Raw genomic sequence first — 20,001 nt, forward strand, 5'->3', positions numbered from 1 at the left:
TCTAGGCTTCTTCCTGTTTCTCCAACATGCCAAACGCTTTGCTGCTTCAGGGCCTTTGCACATACTCTCTCCCCATCTGGACTGCTCCTCCCACCCACCCCCCCCCCGACACACCGCTTCCCTGATCAGCTCCTTCCCAGGCACTCAGCTGAACTGTCTCCTCTGAAGTGTGTTCACCTGGTGGGAAGCAGGCCTCCCCGGCGCCAGCCTATGAGGGGCGTTTGTTATCATTTACATGTATTTGTCGCTATTTATGCACTCACATCTGTCACCCTCACTGGACAGCGGGCTCTGGGAGGATGGGCACCACAGCCACCTGTTGTGGCCCCTGCCACAGCTCCAGCACTTGTGGACGCTCGTAAGAAGCTGTGAAATGAAGAGAGGGCTTCACAGATGGGCCCGAGGACACTGGAGGGGTGAAACAACAGGGAAAGTCAGAACGGAGACGGCTCCACCTGTGCCCTGATCTCAGTCCCCCAACTGCCCACTCCACTGAGGGGGAAATGAGGGACCTCTGTGGGCCCAAGGGGCTGAAGAGGAGTGACCCAGCCCAGTGTTGGCTGGCCACATGAGAGCTTTGGGGACCCCCAAGGGTGACTGAGTGTCACAGACCTCCGGGCACCTCTGGAAGAGCCATTGCAAAGGTGCAGGGTAGAGACCATGACTGCAAACCTGCCTGGGACCCACAGGGGACCCCCCCCCCCCAATAGGGCCTGGGCTTCCCAAAGTGCCCAGGACAGAGGAGAAGTCCCGATTAGCTAAAGTCCCTCCCCGGAGCTCATCCCTGGCTGGTGGTGGCCTCGTAGGAACACCTCAAAGAGGCCTCAATGCTCAAAGTACCCCTTTCACCTGGGAGCAACTTAGAGCCTGCTTGGGATTCATTCCCTCTCTCTCTGCCCCTCCCCCGTTTGTGCGTGCACATAAGAGCGCTCCCTCTCTCTCTCTCTCTCTCTCTCTCTCTCTCTCTCTCAAAAATCAATAAGTAAACATTGTTTTTAAAAAAGAAAAGCCGGCTTAGACCAGCATACAGACATATACAGCATAGTGTGTACATGTGTGATTATTGAGGTTGTGGTGTTTTTTTTTTTTTATGTTTCCTTTTCCTTTTACATGTTTTCCTAATGGTCCCAGTGAACATGCTTTACGACAATGATAGCGAAACCACCAGGAAATGACACTCTTTTTTAAACAAGAAAATGTGATGATTCCTTTCGAGAAGCACCTTGCATCGATTTATTCTGCCGAAGGGCCTGACACATAAGGTTTTGGGACAATGCCTGAGGTGAGGCCCTGAGGAGGGACTGTGGGAGGAGGGGAGGTCGTGAAGGGGGTGTGAGAGGCAAGGGTGTCATGGGCACCTCCCCTGGGCAGGTTGGCCTTCCAAGGGCCCAGCTAGGGCTGAGGGAAGCCTGGGGGAGTGGGGCGGGCGGGGGGTGCTGAAGGCCAAAGCCACCCACTCCGGAGCCTTTTCCCTTCCTACAACTTCTTTCTTTCTTTCTTTCTTTCTTTCTTTCTTTCTTTCTTTCTTCTTTCTTTTTATTTTCATTTATTTATTTTGAGAGAGAGAGAGTGCGCAAGCAGGGGAGGGGCAGAGAGAGAGGGAGACAGAATCCCAAGCAGGCTCTACACCGTCAGCACGGAGCCCAATGCAGGGCTTGAACCCACAAACCATGAGATCATGACCTGAGCCAAAACCAAGAGTCAGAGGCTTAACAACTGAGCCACCCAGGTGGCCTCCTACGTTTACTTCCCTTTCCTTTTAACCCTCTTCCCTGGCCAACAAGACCTGGCTCAGCGACCGCTTCCTCCAAGAAGACTTCCCTGATAACTCCAGAGCTCTGGGCAAGGTTAGGTGCTTTCCTATGGGCTCCTACAGGAGCTTCTTGGATCCCAGACCCAAGACGTGTGAAGACGTGCCGGAAGATGTTTCATGCGTCCATTCCTGACCACGACCAGCACCCAGAAAGTCCTCGGTAAACAGCCGCCATGCAGGCCCCAGGTCCCCTCCTTATTCCCAGCTCACCCAGATTCCCCTGTGTGAGTGTCCACTGATCTTCCAGCTATCTGCTCTGGCCTAGGCACAGCCCCCTCCTTTGGGTTCTGCGTACCAGTTGCTAAGGGCCTTCACGTAAGACCTGAGGCAGAGCAGTTTTACGAAAGCATTTAGAGGCGGATGCCAAGCGTTTCTGGCAGGTCCCGGTGCCGGTCAAACCCCTCCTCAGCCCCTGGGTCTCAGAGCCCCACTTGGCAAGTGTCCAGGCTCCAAGCCTTTCCGGATCTCCTCAAGCCTGGGGTCTTGAGGCAACTGACGGGCAGGCAGGAACTCTGGTGCCTACGTCTCATTGAGTAATCGTAGAATAAAGTGACACGCGAAAGTCCCCCTCCGGTGCCGGGCAGAGACAACGTGCTCAGAGACTGCAGATTCTCATCTCCCTCCAGACCCATAAGGGGAAGGTAGTGGCAATTCTAGACGGGGTGCAGGTGAGGCGCTGAGTTCTAAAGACTGTACCCAACCAGCTGGCCTGGGCCAGGCTATTCTTTGAGACGGCCCCACTTTAGGCAGACGTGGCATCCGCAGTGGGAACATCGGCCTTCTCTGGAGAGGATCCTTGGGCAACCCACTCCCTCAGGGGCCACCCTTGGCACCATTTCCAGGGTTTCTTGGGCTGGTTGTGACATCTGCTTCTGGATTCTGCTCCAGGTGAGATCTGACATCTGAAGGCGCAGGTCATATCCACCCACTCACTCACAGAGAGAACTCCATAGGTGCAAAAGGCCGAGATAATGTGGGCCCTTGTGCATCCGGCCCCTGGAAAGGGGGTGAGGTCAGCAGGCAGGATACACTGATGTCTGTTGCCAAGGAGGCCATAAATGAGGCTGCCCACAGGGATTTGTTGGTTTTTTTTTTTTTTAATTAAAAAAAATGTAATTGTAAAATATATGTAACATAAAATTTACCACGTTAACCATTTGTAAATGTACCGCTCAGTGGCATTAAGTGCATTTGCATTGCGGTGCAACCATCCCCACCATCAATCCCCAGAGCTTTTTCATCTTCCCACTGAAACTCTACCCATTAAACGCTAACTCCCCATTCCTCAGCCCCAAGCCCCCAGCACCCACCCTTCTTTCTGCCTCCATGACTTCGACTCTAGGAATCTGACTATTCTAGGTACCTCCTAGATGTTGAGTTCTCCGGTATTTGTCTTTCTGAGACTGGCTCGTTTCACGTCGCATAACGTCCTCCAGGCTCACCCACGTTGTGGCGCGTGTCATTAGGAGGGCTCTGAAAAATCAGAGTACAGTCCTCAGCCCTCCAGGGCCCTTCATTCTAAATGTTGAGGACAGACACGCTCACTGTGAATTTCAGCACCCAGCTGACTATGACTGTCTTGACCACAGTCATGTGTCCTTTTCTGCCCGCATCAACACTAGGAAGGTCCTGGAGGTGTGGTGGCCTCTCAGGAGGGGCTCCCAGAAGAAGGAGAGAAGGGGACACTACAGTGGCCTCCTGGGACATCGGCCCAGCCAAAGAAGCGTCTCTATCAGTGGTCGGCTAACTTTTCCTGTAAAGGGCCAGTATTTTAGGCTTTGCAGGCCATATGGGTCTCTGTCATAACTAATATATAAATGAACGAGGTAGCCGTCTTCCAATAAAACTTTATTTACAGGCACTAAATTTGGATCTCCCATTTTCATGTCATGCATTATTCTTCTTTTGATTTCTTTTCAGCCATTTAAAAATGTAAACACCAGGGGTTCCTGGGTGGCTCACTCGGTTAAGCGTCCAACTTTCAGCTCAGGTCATGATCTCGCTGTCCGGGAGTTCGAGCCCCGCGTCGGGCTCTGGGCTGACAGCTTCGGATTCTGTGTCTCCTTCTCTCTGCACCTCCCCTGCTCATGCTTTGTTTCTCCCTCAAAAATAAATAAACATACAAAAAACTTTTTAAAAAATAAATTACATTAAATTAAAATGTAAAAACCATTCAGAGCTTGTGGATTTGGCTGGCTGGCTGGAATCTACCAACCCCTGTTCTGGAATTAAGGTGGCATTGTGAGGGCACGCGGCCCTGTTCCACCCACAGGGCAGGACCTTCCTCCAGCTCTCCTCAAGGGTCAGGCAGCCCCGGGGAACCTGGTTCCCTGACACACAGCTTCAATAGTGAGCTGTGCAGGCGTTGGCCCTCGGGATCTGTTAGCATTGCATCCCAACCCATGCCTGGCTCCACGTCCCCGTTGATGGCCGCAGCAATCGGAGGGCATCTGCTGAAGTTCGAGAAGCCTTGCGACCAAAGATAGGGAATAAGATACTACAAACTACTGGGGAAATGGTGTGGGAGTGCTTGCTTCCTATTTCCTAAAACAACCTCAGAACCAATCTCAGCTTCGGCCTGGAAGGAGGGTCACGGTCATCGGCCTGGGCTCTCGAAGCCCTAAGACAGGCAGGGGAAGAGGGGAAGTTTGCCCCATTCCCCAGAATGAGCCAACTAGACAAGGCCGGCAGGGTGCAGACCCCATAGGCCAGAGCCCCGTGTCCTGGGACCTGAGATTTCATTTCGGATCTTCCCAGACTATGCGACCCTGGGCAAGTCACTTAGGCCCCCTACACTCCGGTTTCTCCACCTGTGTAATAGAAATAATGATACTCCCTAGAGCTATGGCAGATTAGTTGGGAGAAAATATATCAAGGGTTTAGAAGAGTTCTAGGCACATTATGAGCACTCAGTCAGTGGTAGCTATTATTATTATCTCATCATTCCACACGATAAGCCTCTGTGGTAGATACTATTATTAGCCTCCTTGTATGATGAGGGGAACTGAGACACAGAGAGGTTAAGTAACTAGCCCTAGGGCACACAGCTAGGACTGGGTGGGGCTGGAGTGTGGAAAGCCTCACCACAGTCTATGAAGCTTTTAGCCCCTGGCCTATGTGCCCTCTTGGGAAACCACAGGAGCTGAGAGCCCTGGGTCCAGGGAGGACCCTGCAGGAAGGTGCCTGGAGGTGACGCGGCCAAGACCTGCCTCCTCTGGAATGCCTCTCTTTGTGCTCCCATAGCCTCACCGCTTGCCTTTGGGAACCATGTGCACATTCCTGTACATCACAGGCCAGGTGAGGATCACATCTGCTTAGGAGAGACCCTGCACCCTGTGCACACACACACAGCAAGCCCTGGGAAAGGGTCTGGGCTGCTAAGCGGAGCTCCATTAGCTTGGGGGCCTCAGGCAAGTCTGTACCCTCTTTGCACCTCAGTTGTCCCTCTGCAGAAGGAGAGGTTGGATGGGCTTCTCTGCAGTTCTATGATCTAATCAGCTTCTGACACATCTTCTGCTTTTAGCAACCTGCCCCACCCCCCATCTCCCAAAACACTAAATCTTGGGGCCTGCCTTCCCATGACTCACGGAAGACAGAACAAGAGCTTTTTTTTTCTTCCCCCTCTCATGGGGAGACCACCAGCCTTTCCCACACCAAACCAGCACATGTTTTGACTGGCCCAGCCAGCCATCCCTCCCTGCCCACTCTAGATGGGCACTAGATAAGAGCCCATCTCAGCCTGGTACTCAAAAGAGGCAAAATACTGTGTGAAGCCAACATTCTGTCCTGTCTTTAGGACAGGCTTTAGCCATGGTGTCCCCAGCCACCAAAGGCCATAGAATAATCCCGCAAGTGGATGTCAGGGGCATGCCTGCTCTCTGCTTGGGAGCTGAAGTTCACGTGAAGTTCATGTGAAGTTGGTTCAGGATAACCTGCCCCTCTGAATGCCATCCCAGAAAGAACCCTGGGACCTTGCCTCTCCCAAGGGAACGGCTGCTGGCCAGGGCAGGCGCCTGTGGGTGCTGTAGGTAACTGTCCTCAAGAAGACAGCATTAGTGCTGGCATATAAGAGGCACTTATGAATAACCAAGGAATTACAGGAAATGAATGAATGAATGAACCATCTCGTCTAACCCAATTTCAAATGAGGAAAATGCAGGCTAGAGAGGGCAGACAGCTTGCCTGAGATTGCATGACTGAGGGGCAGTGCCCAGATAGGGCAGTCAGCCAGCAGGGATTTACTGAGCACCTGTTATGTGCTGGGTGGTGGTCCTGGCATTGCGGATTCAGCAGTACACAAGCAGACGGGGCCCCTGCCCTGGTGAGGCTTACAGTCTGCCTCCACAGTCCAGTCCCCTGACCCCTCATCCAGGCACCTTTCTCACGCTGAAATAGCCAAGGGGACACTCTGCCCTAGGGCCTTGCTCAGACCCCCGCGGGGAGACGGTGAACCCCAGCGGGTGATGGGCTGGCCCGTGGAGCTGACTGTGCACTTTCCGCGCCTTCTCAACACGCTTGGAGCATTAATTATTTTTTTTTTAATTTTTTTTAACGTTTTATTTATTTTTTGAGACAGGGAGAGACAGAGCATGAACAGGGGAGGGTCAGAGAGAGAGAGAGAGAGACACAGAATCTGAAACAGGCTCCAGGCTCTGAGCTGTCAGCCCAGAGCCCGACGCGGGGCTCGAACTCACGGACCGCGAGATCATGACCTGAGCCGAAGTCGGCCGCTTAACCGACTGAGCCACGCAGGCGCCCCGAGAGCATTAATTATTAATGCTGCAATAATTGACACTCATTCACGTGCCAGTCACCCACGGGGGAGCGGGGCCCGCATTAACCAATTCATGTCTCAGTGATTGATTAATTAAAGCTGAGCTTTTATAAGACACCCTCGGGTGGCAAACCACACTTTCCCGGGAGTGGAAGTCCCAGGGCAGGGAGGGATGGGCCTTCTTCGGGGTGCCACGAGCCCCAGGGAGGAACCAGGAAGCCAACATGGACACTTTACTGGAGCCTGGGCACTTGGTTGCCACCCGGGCAGGTGGGCATTGCCTTTGCCCACGGCAACAGCAGAAGTTCGTGTGGCCTGAACACTCGGGGCAAATTGCAGGCTTTTGAAATGCTATCACGTGAGTCACCTGTGCGCTCGGGGGCACGGGCGCTCTTAAAAGGGAGAAAAATAACCAAGGCGTGGTCAGGAGTACCAGTCCGGCCAGAAGAAGCGCTGGCTTTTGGTCTTAGCCGCCTGAGCCTCTCCCCGGGTCCTGCTGGTCCCCTTAGCCTCAGTTGCTCCATCAGGGAAATGGGTGAGCAGGGTCAGCCCTCGCCCTGAGCGTGTGTTCCTTCATTTAATTGTGTGTTGAGCATTAATCCTTCCCAGCCTCAGGACGGTGGAGTGGTGAACAAGGCAGACCCCAGCTCCCCTAGAGTCCAGGCTTGCTGCCTCAAATCAGTGACGATACAGGTAAGACCGCGAGAGGAGCTTCCTAAGCCTTGGGAGTCAGCACTCCTACTCCAGAGCCCCAAAGGGTAAAGCACAGTTACCCAAGTAGCGAGGAGGAGAAAGGGGGCAAGAAAGGGCATTTGGAGGCACAGAGGTGAAGGTGGGGAGCTGCAGACTGGAAGGAAACCTGGGTGGGGAACGCAAGGTGGGGACTGCGGGCTCCGGGGTGGGAGGGGAGGTGGTAAGCGGCAGGCTCGGGGCCCTGGGGAGCCCACTAGCCACCAGACTTCTTCCTAGGGCCGTGGGGTCCTGGAAGAATTCTATACAGGAGAGTGACAGGGGCCACCACCAAGTTTTCCTTAAAACGTTACCCAGGAAGGGTAGGAGAAGGCCACGGGCACGTTTCAAAAACAAGATCTGTGGTCCCCAACTGCAGTGCTGGCCTGTGGCTGCCACCACCAGATAGGTGAAGGACACAGCCTTAGGCCCTCTGGGCCAGCCCCTTCCTGGTTCCCACTACTGGCCATCCCCCAAAGAAAGGTACGCCTTACCTGTGATGGATCTGATGTGTCACAGCCCCCAGGGATCAATGCACCTGAAGGACAGGGAGCAGCTCCAGGGCCGGGATCTGCTAAGGCCACTCGTGCTATTAGAGCTAAGAAGAGTCACTGAACCTGCTCTCAGGAAGGGAAGGGAGGTGGCCTGGAAGGAGCCACAGGGGGTCCTCAGGGCCTGGCCCATAGCAGGGAAGTTAGGAAGCTGTCCCAGAGCCAGTGTGGAGTGCTTACCTGCCCAGGGAGCTGGGAAGTGGCCCCGTGACCTCATCTGTGGAGGGGGTGACCAGCAATGACTTACCTCCCTCACTGTGTTCCTGTGGGAAGCCAGAAGATGCCCCAAAGCCCCAACACAGAACCAGACTGTCTTCAGAATGTCCCCTGAGGCTGAGGGTGGGACTCCTAGTAGGTAAATGAGGGCTCCCAAGTAGCCTAAAAACCAGGGCTCTCTCCTTGAGGCTCAGAGCTCCCTGGGCTGTGGGGATGTCTATCAGATTCACACACACACACACACACACACACACACACACATGCATGCACATACACATCCATCCACAGGGGCCGAGGTACTGTGCACATGGAAGATTGTCCAGACCGCCTTCTCCACCACTGCGGGACCCAGAGGCAAGGCCTCCGGCTTCTGGCCACACCCCCCCAACTCTGCTTTGTTCATAATCTGTTTTCCAAGAATTGGGCCCAGCAGCCATCTCACCCACCTAGCCACGGAGGGAGTGGGGATGGACCATGGATGGCAGTCCCCATGGGCAGAGAGAACATCTCAACGCACAGATGCCATTAATATGCCAGGCTTAGGCAGGACTTTCAGGCAGGAGTGGGAGCAGAGAAAACCCTGAGCCCCAGCCTCTCCTGTCTTCCAGGTAGGCCCCAGAACAGCTCTGTCTTTCCTTACCCCTCCTCCTAGACAGCCCAGTGGCTATAGGTTACTTTGGAAACAGCTCCTGGGGGGCAAATCCCAGCTCTGCCACTTATGAGCTGAGCCATCAGCGAATGGCTTTCCCAGCCTTAATTTTCTCATCTGGAAAATGGGGATAATAATACCTGTTCCCACTCTGACCCCGGATTGTCACGAGATCTTTGTCAAACTGAGATGATCTTACCTGCTGATTCCCCAGCACATCAGAACAGGCACCCAGAAAACGACTGGCCAGATTGTACCATTCTACTGTTAAAGTGATCCGGCTTCAGGGCTGCGGGGACACCATGGTGACCCCCCACCCCCACCCCAGGCATTGAGTGGCCAGGGCAGGACAGAAGGGGCTGTGACACCACACCATGGGCAACCACAAGGACCACAGAAATCATGCCTGTGCCCCCTGGCCCAACCCGCCCAGCACCTGCCCAACATGGGGGTGATCTAGTCTCCAGCTGCAAGGGGGGGGGGTGCCAGCAACAGGCCACATTTACAAACAGAGCTACCCCAATCACAAAGCATATAACCGGCAGGGTGCATTGCCTCATGACGAGGAAAACATGAAAATGGCACGAAATACACACAACCAACCATGCTCCCACACTCCACAGTCGCAGTCTCAAACCCCACATGGTCTCACGCTCAACCACACACATACACGCTCGCCCACACAGCCTCAGAGACAGCCAACCACACGCCCCAAGCTCACGCCCATGCCTCACCTACAACAGGCTCAGCTCCTTGTGCGAGACCCACGGGTAACATCATTTGCTCAAACATCCCGTTGAAAGCTGAATATGGGCCGGGTTCCTCCTGGAGCCTCTGCCCGCAAGGAGGGGCCTTGGTTTTCTGCTTCTTTGCCCACACAGGCATGCTTTCTTTCCCCGTAGCAGTCTTCGTGGCTTGCTGGCAGCCTATGCCCACCACCCCTGACCTTGAAGGAGGTCAAGGCTGCTGTATAGGGATTATCTGCCAGGCTGCTTGTGGGGTCCCCAGCAAGAATCCCCGGGGTCTGCAGGCGGCATGCTAGTCATGTGCTGGGCAAGCCTGGGTTCCAGGTGGGGCAGGGGCCCAGTCACAGAGCAAAAGCTGCTGAGTCCCCTTCCCAGACCCTTGTCTGCACTGAGCGGGCACCCTTGGCCTTTGCACCGGGTGGCAGTGGTGCCACACCCAGTAGCTGGAACAGGCACAAAAGCTCTGACACATAATGGGCCCTCCTCAGTGCTGCCTCCACACTGGACTGGGCCGCAGGGGATGCACCATGTGCCCCACTCTGAACCAAACTGAGAGGGCGGAGAGAGAAAACAGACATAGGACACCCCGGAGCCTCTGCTGAGTGGACCCTCAGTGTGCCCATCTGGGAAATAGGGGAGAACAGAGGGCTGGTAGGCGTGGCGCCGTCTGCACAGGGGATCTCCTCACCCCAGCGCTCTCCCCATCCCCGCACCCCCAGACTTGGCTCCACTGGGTCCCTGAGCACTCAGGGCACGTCTGAAGGTCCACCAAGGATGAATCTGACATAGCGGGAGCTCACGAATCACAGCGGATAGGGGGTGGAGACATTTGAGGCAGGTAGGGAAGCAGCCTCTGGCTCTAGCTGGCCCTGTGTGACCCATTTGTCCTATGAGAGGCTAACAGCCTGGTGGCCGGAAGAAGGAAGAGAGGGACACGGGGGAAGGAAGAGGAACCTTAAAGCAGCGCACGAGTGCTCAGGGTCACAGGCGCTGGACTTGCTGAGCGTTGTGGGAGGCTTGCTCTCTGGGCCTGTGCTGTGGGGTTCCAAGGGCATCGCCAGGGAGAGGTGGGGCCCTCAGGCCAGGCCCACTGGAAAGATAAGGGCAGAGAATGGGAAAAAGCAGTAGGTAGAAAAGGACTAAGGACTGAATGAGGAAGAAGGAACAGGGGAGCCAATTGGCCACAGAAGCACAGGAAGGAAGATGTGCATCCCTACTGGAGAAAGAACACTCAGCCCTGGGACAGAGGAGGCATGCCTGTCCTCAGGGCACCTGTCAGGAAAAGTAATTGCCAACTACCATTGCCCCAGGGGGACCGGAGTGCACAGGCACGTATGCCTGCAAAGGGCAGCAGAGTACCACTCAGAGACCATCTCCCAGCCCGCTGGCCTCATGACCTCAGAGTCCCAGACCCTTCCTGGGACTAACGGTGGGATCCATGGACCACCCTGTAAAGCTCAGCCCCAGAGGTGGGTCCCAGGAGGTGCTCAATATCCAAACAGTGTGGGACCCTGGTGACTTACACTGCCCCTCCTAGAGGCTGCCGGCGAAAGCTCCTGGGCCAGGGGTGGGCAGGGGCTGGATCAAGGGCCTGGAGCAGCCAGCAGCAGGTGGATGCAGCCCACTGCAGAGCAGAGAAGCGGCTGGATCCTGACTTACACCCCAAATGCCCAGGCCAGGCCTTTTTAAATGAAATTTTCCTCTTCACCCCTATTAACTTGTATACCGTCTGAAGACTTTGCAGATCAATAAATCCACCCCTTAGGACAAAACGCTGGCAGAGCAGTAGCTCTCTCGGATGGGCAAAGGATGGGAAAAGAGGCCAGAGGCTGCCTCCTGCTACCAGGTAAATTGAGATATGTAAATTGAGGCTGTGTAAATTGAGATATGTCCCTCCTGCTGCCCAGGGCCTCCCTCAGTTTCCCCACTGTTACCTTCACGGGGTTAAATCAATCTGTAAGGTCCCACCTGCTCAACTGTCCTGAGATTTTCTAGGAAGACCACATGTGACCCAAAGACCAAGGCGCAGCCCCATGGCTCTGCAGGGCCTCGGATGAAGGCGAGGCTTTAGGGCTGCCGTCCTCCCAGAGAACAGGTGGCCCGGCCACGGCACCTGGGCTCAAGCGCCCAGGGTGTCTGTGCCAGCTGTGTTGACCTCGGGCAAGCTCTGAACCTTTCCGCACCTCAGATTCCCGACTCTGGAAAATGGTGAAATCGCTTCCCCAAAGAGCACGACATAAAACAGCACTTTGTGGGTGTCTCAAGTCAGACCTGCCATCGCAGTTGGACATCTGTCACTACTAAAACCACCACCACCACCTACTCCAGTTCAAATCCCCACAGGCAAGGACAGTTAGCATGCTCACGGCCTCCTTTCTGTTCACCCTTCTGTTCCCAAGGCCCTAGCCTCTTCTGGGTTACAGTCACTAGATCAGTAAATGCATGGCACGGAGGTCAGCTGCACTTCAACCTTCCAGGTTTTACATTTCCTTCCAGGGATGGGGGCTCAAACCGGCACTTTCAAGCAGTAATAGATGCGCCTTTAGTAAAACATAATTAGTCTCGGGAGAAGGAGGGTAAACAAACGTGCAATTCCTGGATTTGCTCATTGTCCTTCATGTTGATCTTCTGCCATTTTTCCTAGCCTCTCCGACTGACATCCGTGCTCGTGGCAAGGACTCAGAGAGTGCCGGGAGCGGGCCGCGGAGGCAACCAGCGTCAAAGCTGGACGCCTGGCCGCGCCCTCCTCCCCGCCGCCGCCTCCAGCCCAGACCCCACCGCCCCACACACCACACCAGGCAGGAAGCCTGTGGCACTCGATCTTTTATTTTCTTTAACTGTACACAGATGTAAAATACTTTAACAGCAAGTCTATGGGAAAATTGTTTGGTTTTAAATTATTATGAAACAGAACCTAAGGGGAGCTTTATTAAATAAACACAAAGGTGGGGAATTAAGGACGCACACCTGCATTCTACCATAGTCATTTTTACTGTACCTTCTGGGTGTGTAAAGGTAGAAAAGACACATCAAACTGAATAAACAAAATCCATTTATACCCTGAAACGTTGGCAGGCCACTCACGGGATTGTTCAGAACGTCTACCTCACAGAAGATGGCCTCACCATCTAATAAAAATTAAAACTGATCTGTTGGCCTCTTTGGTTCCAAAATTATGTATAATACATTTAACTGTATTTTTTTTTTTGCTGCTATAAAAATAACTTCTTTTTTCAAATGGCAGTTTCTGACTAATCATGCAACTAAATCAGTGCAAACATTAAAAGCAATCATTCGCTTAAAAAAGAAGCAAAGGATTTCATTTCAAGTATAAAAAATATAAAAAGAGTCGTACGAGTCCAGTTTCGTCTAGTGTGGGTCAACCCTTTAAATTGCATAGTTCACGTGGCACTTGGACATCTGGGGGTGAGCGAGTTCAGTGATATGCCAAGGGCCACTTCTGGACACACGCAGATGGGCAAGTGCTATATCGTGTGCGTTCAGGCAAGTCGGCAAGTGCTAGGAGGGGCAGGCGGGCAGGCTGGGGCCACATCCATGGCCGGCCCTGGTGGCCGGGACCCACACGGGCAACTTCTGTAAAGCAGCTGAAAGCCTTCCCCATCTCTCCAAGACCGGCTAAACTGCTCCCCTCCCACAACCCCACTGGGGGAGGAGGCACCCCCACCCCCCAACACCAGCATTTCCAGAATGCCTCCACTGCACCATTTCCTCCTCAGGGCTCATTCCCCTGCCTCGGGGGTCATTTCCACCCCTCCCCAATAAGTCCTAGAGGAACATCCCCAGTGAAGGGCACAGATTGCAACTTTTAGTTTTCTTCCCGTGTAAAACAATTCAAATTTTAACTTAAAAGGTCATACCTGGTGAAAAAAAAAAAAAAATCCCTTTTCAATTATACAACTGGAATGAATGACCTGTCAACTGCTAGTGATCAGTTAAAGCATCAAATTAAGACCCTCCTCCTCTCCCTCCCTCCCTACCCCAAAACAAACACACACAGAAGTCACGCCAGGGACCCAAGCAACAGTCAAACGGTCATTGCCACTGCTCCACGGTCTCTGGCAGGTTGTGTCCTTTCTGGGCCTCTTTCTCTCCACAAGGGTGGGAAAAGACAGGCCCCCCTGGTCCTGCAGCATGAAGGATCCCAGGCAGGGAAGGAAGCCAACACGTCTGAGCCAGGAGATGCTGAGGTATGGCAGGCTTTGCACACAAGCAAAGGGGGCCACGCAGCCCTCCCGCCTGTCCGCACGCTCGCCACCCCCGCATCTGCTTTTCCTGTCTGTGGCTCCCGTGCGCTCTCTCTCGTTCTCTCTCTCTCTCTCTCTCTCTCTCTCTCTTTCTCTGCGTCTCTGTCTTTGTGCTTTTATGTGTGCTCGGAAGGCGCGATTCAGAGTGGCCGGGCCAGCTGGTGGGAACGGTGGCTGTTCACCCCATTCTCTCCGACTGACGGGCATTTGTAGCTAAGCTGCCATTTGTCACCGCATCCATTTGCTGGTATCCTGGAGGCTGCTGTGTGGGTGGCAGGATGCGTCTGGCTGTGCGTGTCTACGTGTGCATCTGAAAGTATTTCATGTCAGTTGAGGGTTCTTGCTCTGGCTTTGACTGATTGCTCGATGAAGTAGTAGAAAAATATTTCAGGCCTCGCCCCGGCACCTCCCGGGCGGCCCAACGGAAGGACCGGAAGGACCGCGCTCAGCCTGCTGGGCCCCCGGTTCCCACAGGGGCTGGCAGGAGACCCTCTGGGACTGCCCTCGCGCCCCGCTGCCGCAGCCCCGCCGCGGTCAGGCGCAGCCACACTCCTCCACAATCATGTTGGGCACGTCCCGCTTGACGATGTTGTACTCGTCGTCGAAGTAGAGCATGGACATGGTGCTCAGCTTGGTGGGGATACAGCAGGAGTTCACCGTGCCAGGGTTCAGGCCCCGCATGCGGTACTGGTTCACCACGGCCGTGTGGAAGGAGGAGGCGGAGCCGGGGACCCCTGCCAGGTAGGCCGGGCAGCTGCCCTCACAGTAGTTCCCGTAGTAGCCGGTGGGCGCGATGATCCAGTCGTTCCAGCCGATGAGGCGGAAGTCGATGAAGAACTGTTGCCTGCAACAGAGGTTGGTCCGGCCATCGCACTCCAGGCCCCGCTTGCGGATGCGGTGCCTGCTGTCACCCAGCCGCGCCTGCACCACCACAAAGGGCCGGTGCGACTCCTCACCGGGGTCCACGAACACCGGCACCACGGCCAGCTCCTGGCAGCCGTCACACTGCACGTCCAGGTTGAGCCGGCGCTCGCCCCGCTCGAACAACGACTGGATGGCCTCGGTGAGCGGGAAGGTGTGCCAGCCGCTGCGCTTGAGGTCCACCTTCTTCTCCACCACGTTCCACCGGTCGCCGTGACCCTGCTCCTGGAAGTACACCTTGACCCGCACCTTCCTCCGACTGCCCTTCTCCAGGACGTAGGGCAGGAGCTTCAGGTAAAGCCACAGGCTGGCCTGCACCACAAACAGGTTCTGGTTGCCTTCGTTGGAGATGAAGAAGTACAGGCGGACCCGGGAGGAGGCAAGGCCATCTGTGGAGAAGTGGGAGAGCAGGCCAAGTTAATTCAAGGAGAACACGAGGCAACGCAGAAAGACACTGCTGCCTGATGCTGGAATGTGAACTTGCCACGCAGCTGGAAAACGTTATTGACCAGAAATGCCGTTTCTGGGGCCAGGGCCTCTCACTGGAACCTGGGAGAGGCAGGGAAAAATCATTTTCCATTGAGAAACCCGGACCGACTTGGAGCTGGAGGGTCCGGGCCTATAAAATCCTGCCTCACCTCTCCCAGGCCAGGGCTCCCTGGAGACAGGCTGTCAGGCCTCAAAGCTCAACAGAGGAACTTGTCAAGAGGCCAAGATCTTAACAAGTTGTTATGGGTATCTGTGAAATCTGGAAAACAAAACCAGGATCGCACCGAGGATTTTGGGGTGGGTTGTTTCAGTAGAGAATTTTTTTTTTTTTTTTTTTTTTTGGTTAACTCCGGGCATTGCAAAATCAAGCTGAGCCACCTACTGCCTCTTCCTAGTGTTTACCTAAGCATGATCTGATCCAACCCCCAGTGGATCCTCCACTGCAAACAAGCGAGCTCTGCTCAGATTTCTGACACGGGAACCTGTGCTTTGCAGGCTGCAAAGCGCAGCCTCCTTTCTGACGGGTTCCAAGGCACAGGACCTTCAGCCTTGAAACTTGAGGTCCACTCCTTTCGTGAGACACCGGCTCCCCGTTAATGGCGCGTTCAAAATCTCTGAGGAAAAGGGGAACTGGCTTGTTAAGTTTCCTCCATAATTCAGCTCAACAAGAGAAACCATGCCAACCGAGATACAACTACACACGCTCATCCTACATTTTTCAGTGACTCTTCTGACAATTTGTACTTTTTTCTTTTTCTTTTTCTTTCTCTCTCTCTCTCTCTCTTTTTTTTTTTTTTTGGCAGGAAGAACAAATAAGGCAACTGTGTGGCCATAGCTGGTTTTATCAAACCTCCTACCACCGCCCTGCAGCCCCCTCCTCAGGCTTCGCCTGGCTCCTCTAATAACACTGACATCTGACTTTGAAATGGGGGAAAGTGCAGCCTTAAAAGCTGGTCTTGGACGAGCTGCCTGTGACCTGAATCTGTTATTTATAAGTCAAAGAGCTGGCTCCGTGAAACGGACCAGAAATATACCAGCCCCCGCTGTCATTTTGTGCCACCGGGACCAAAAGGCCTCCTCGACCTTCCAGAATCACATTTCTACTCTGGGCCCCAAAGCACCTTTTAATCCAAGCTCTCTAATTGCATGTCGAGCTTTCCCTGACTCGGTCGGACAGCTAAAACGGCAATGCATTTCTTTCTAAGCACAAACCAGCCCGATTGTCTCTGCTTTTCTCCACACTCGGCCATGCAAAACTTTTCATCCCTTTTCATCCCCAGGCGGCACCAGCACCGTCTGCCTGCTGCCTGGAAGAGTGGGGGGCATTTTCAGCCTGGTGACACAACCGCTCCCCCCTCCTACAAGCTCCCTGCCCACCCCAGCCCAGCCCGCACCAGGGCTTCCCCCTCTGCGACCTTCTCCGCAGTCCCCTCGGCACAAATGGGGCTGAGCTCCAGGCACAAAAGCCAGCCTGGCTCATTCAAGTCCTGAAAAGGACAGCGGAGTGGAAAGCACTTGCAGCATTTCCGCGCGGGCACATTTTCCTTCTTCTTTTAAAGTTCCGAAAGATTTTCTCTATTATTATATTTAGACAGTGGTAGAAATTTGCAATCCAGGGCCGGAAGAAAATTCCCAAAAGGACTCCTACCCTTTGTTAACTACGAACTCTGCGGCTCTAAAGTGAGGGGGCTGCTGCCGCTGCCAGGCAAGCCTAGAGGCACGGGGCTGCCCCCGAGCCGCGTCTTTCTCTGCGTAAATGATGGGACCTGTTGAGAAGCCTGCCTTCCGCCCGATTCCGGTGCCCACACAATCGGAAGAGAGGTTGCCTAGCTCTCCCCAGTGAGGCTTCAGCAATCCTGGCAAGCCCACGCTGCCCGGCGATGGAAGCGGCCCCGGGGCCTCTCACGCAGGCACAGGCGCGCGCACACACACACACACACACACACACACACACTTACTTCTCCGGCCCACGGATATCAACAAGCACACACATCTCCAACCACACTGCTAAGCCTACACTCCGATCGTGGGAAACAAAAACATTAAGCAATCACCAAGCAAGTGCCCGCGGAGCCAGGGCCGCACGCATCTGCCGGGAGGGGGATGCGCGCCCAGAGGCGCTGGGGCCCGATTTCAGAGCAGTGGTGGAGGGCGAGGCGCTCAGTGGCGGGGACGGAGGAGCAGGGGTACGCTGCCTGAGGGAAGAGGACGGCAACCAGGACGGGGTGCACAGGGCCAGGGGCGAACGGCAGGGCCGGGAGTCAGCGCTTCCCCCAAGGTGCACTGGCTGCGGCGGCCAGAACGGGCAGGAAGGGAGTGGAAGAGGGTGGGGAATGAGGGCCGCAGCTGGCCGCCCGGGGGACCGACCCACCTGTCTCGGCGAAGCTGATGATCTCAGAGACGCGCTCCTGGCCGTCGGCGCCCGGGCTGGCGTGGCCGTCGAGGTGCGGGATCTCCACGCGGCCGTCTTCGCGCACCTTGCCCGCGTGCAGCTTGCGCAGGGCCGTGACCATGGCGGCCTTGGGCACGGCGTGCGTGATGTTGGGTCGGCCCCGCATCTGCAGGCGGCTCAAGATGTGTCGCTTCACCGCCTCCAGGAAGTCGCCGTCCACCCGGCCCAGCTCCTCTGGCCGCCGGAAGCCGCCGCACGACGTGCAGGTGTCCTGCGAGCCGCCGGGGGCTCCGGGCGGCGGGGGCGGCGGCGGCGCGGCGGGCGAAGGCGGGGGCGTGGGCGAGCCCCAGGCCTCGGGCCCCAACCAGCCGGCCGCCAGCAGCAAGAGGCAGGCGGCCCCCAGCGCCCGACCGGGCAGCCCGTCCATGGTGCGCCGCTGGCGACGAGGGCGCCCGCCGCGAGGCGAGCCGAGCCGAGCGCAGGGCCGGGCTCCGGGCTCCCGGCGCGCCGCCCCGCCCCGCCCCCGCCCGCGCCCGCCCGGGCCTCCGCCCGCCCGCCCGCCGGGAGGGCCGCCGCCGGCTAGCAGGGGGAGGGGGCCGGCCAGGCCGCGGGGGTTCCCGCGCGACGGGGAAGGGGCGCCGAGGGCCGCGGGGGCCGGAGAGGCGCGCAGGCGAGGAGGGGGTCGGAGGGTCACTGCCGCGCGGGCGTCTCAGGGCGCCTCGGCATCCGCAGCCTTCCCCCCATCCTCTCCGCGTCGGGGCCCCGCAGCCCCCAGCTCCGGTGAAGCGAAAGCGGCGGCGGCGGCGCCTTGGCCGCCGCGCGGGGAAGGTGGCGAAAGGGCTGGTCGACGCAACTTGGCCGAGACGGAAGCGAAGGCGCCCGAGTCCCCGGAGCGGAGCCGGGCGCGGCTTGGCGCGGCGCTGCGGCGGGCGCTGCGGCGGGGCCCCGCGCTCGCACCTGAGCGCCGAGGAAGGGCCGCGGCTGCCGGCGACGGGCCGGTAGTCTTCGCCGCGGGCCGGCGGGTGGGCGGCTGAACGGGGCGAGCGCAGTGGCGGGAGCGCCGGGGAGCGCTGGCCGCGCGGCCCCTCTCAGAGGCGGCGCGGAGCCCCCGGCCGCGGGCCCTGCAGTCCTCCCGGCGCGTCACACGGCAAAGTTGTCTTTAGGCTCCCGGGGCGCCGCATCCACCGGCGGGCGGGCCGGCCGCTGCGCGCTCCGCCGGGGCCTCCGCTCCGCCCGCCTTCTCGCTGCCTCCCTCCCTCCGCCTGCCTGCGCGGGCCGGCCAGGCGCGGGGCGCCGTGCGAGGAAGGCGAGGCGGAGGCAGGGCCCTTCTCGCCCCTGTCTCTGCTGCCTGCGGCGGCGGCGGCGAGGTTGGTTCGAGCGCCTAAAAGTCTCGCAGCGTCCCCGGGTGCGGGTGCCCTAGCTCGCTCTCCCACTGGCACACGCCGCAGGGCCGGGAGAGAGCGGGCGGGTGGCGGCCGCGTCCCCGTGCCCGGCCGCGACACGGTGCAGAGCCTGCCGAGGAGTTCTTCTCTTTGCCCTCTCTTCTTTTACTCTCCTCGTTTTTTCTCCCAAGGGGGAAAAAAAAGCCGCACAATCTCCGTAAGTGCGCGCGCGTTGAGATAGACGTTGGCATAAAAAAAAAGGGGGGGGTGGTGGTGAGCGAGTCTCGTCCTGGCCATGCGGGAGGAGGCTGTCCGTGCCTCCCCGCTCCGGCTTTCCCCCGGAGGGGGGGGGGCGGAATCTGTTCAGGTCGCTGCCGCCCGCTCCCCACGCCCACCCCCGCTTCCCCCCGCTTTTTTCCTTTCTGCCTTCGCGGGAAGGAGGGGCGAGCCGGCCCGCTCCCCTCCCCCCACCCCCGCAATGCCCGGCCACTTTTGCAGTCTCGAAACTTTCCCACCACGTGGGCGCCCCGGACCCTCGCCCAACTGGGCGGCGGGCGACACCGACGGGCTCCCGGTCCGGGATCCCGGTGCTTGCCCCCCTCCCCGCGGTCGCGCAGGCCCTGCCCTCGTTCTGCGACCGGGAGAAACAACTCTCGCCGCGGCGGCCGGCCGCCCCCGGCCCTCCCGGGGTGCACCTTCTCGAGCTTGGCGAGGCGGGGGCGGCGGTTGCGGCCCCGGGCTGGCTCCGCGGGTGGATGTCGCTCCCGGGCTGCAGTGCCCTAGCCGAGCGCCTCGGGCCGCCGGCGCACTGGGCGAGGCGTGGGCCCCGCGGGCTGGAGGAGTAAAAGAGGCGGCGGCCGCTGGAGGCCTGGCCAGCCGCTGCCTCTGCCGGCTCCAAGCCCCAGGGAAATCCTCGTCCGTGCGGGGAACCAGCCTCGCGTCAGGGCGGCTCCGAGCCCCAGGACGAGGTCTCCAGCACCCCTATCCCCCCGCCCCAAGTGGTTGGTCTGGGTCTCAGACAAACCCGGGTTCCAGTGGAGACTCAGCCACTGGCAGCTTAGTAGGAGTGACCTT

At 57.3% G+C, this 20,001-nt stretch overlaps 1 protein-coding gene across 1 annotated transcript; it reads right to left on the bottom strand.

The window, feature by feature from the left end:
• Positions 1 to 12,283: 12,283 nt before the first annotated feature.
• INHBB (inhibin subunit beta B) lies at positions 12,284 to 18,033 on the bottom strand. Its single transcript, XM_027056002.2, has 2 exons — positions 17,525 to 18,033; positions 12,284 to 15,053 (listed from the first exon to the last, which is right to left on the bottom strand). The coding sequence occupies exons 1-2, from the start codon at positions 17,970 to 17,972 to the stop codon at positions 14,278 to 14,280; spliced, it is 1,224 nt and encodes a 407-aa protein (XP_026911803.1). The 5' UTR covers positions 17,973 to 18,033; the 3' UTR covers positions 12,284 to 14,277.
• Between the last annotated feature and the right edge of the window lie 1,968 nt (positions 18,034 to 20,001).

Source organism: Acinonyx jubatus, chromosome C1 (genome assembly GCF_027475565.1).
Source record: "Acinonyx jubatus isolate Ajub_Pintada_27869175 chromosome C1, VMU_Ajub_asm_v1.0, whole genome shotgun sequence".
Taxonomy (NCBI): domain Eukaryota; kingdom Metazoa; phylum Chordata; class Mammalia; order Carnivora; family Felidae; genus Acinonyx; species Acinonyx jubatus.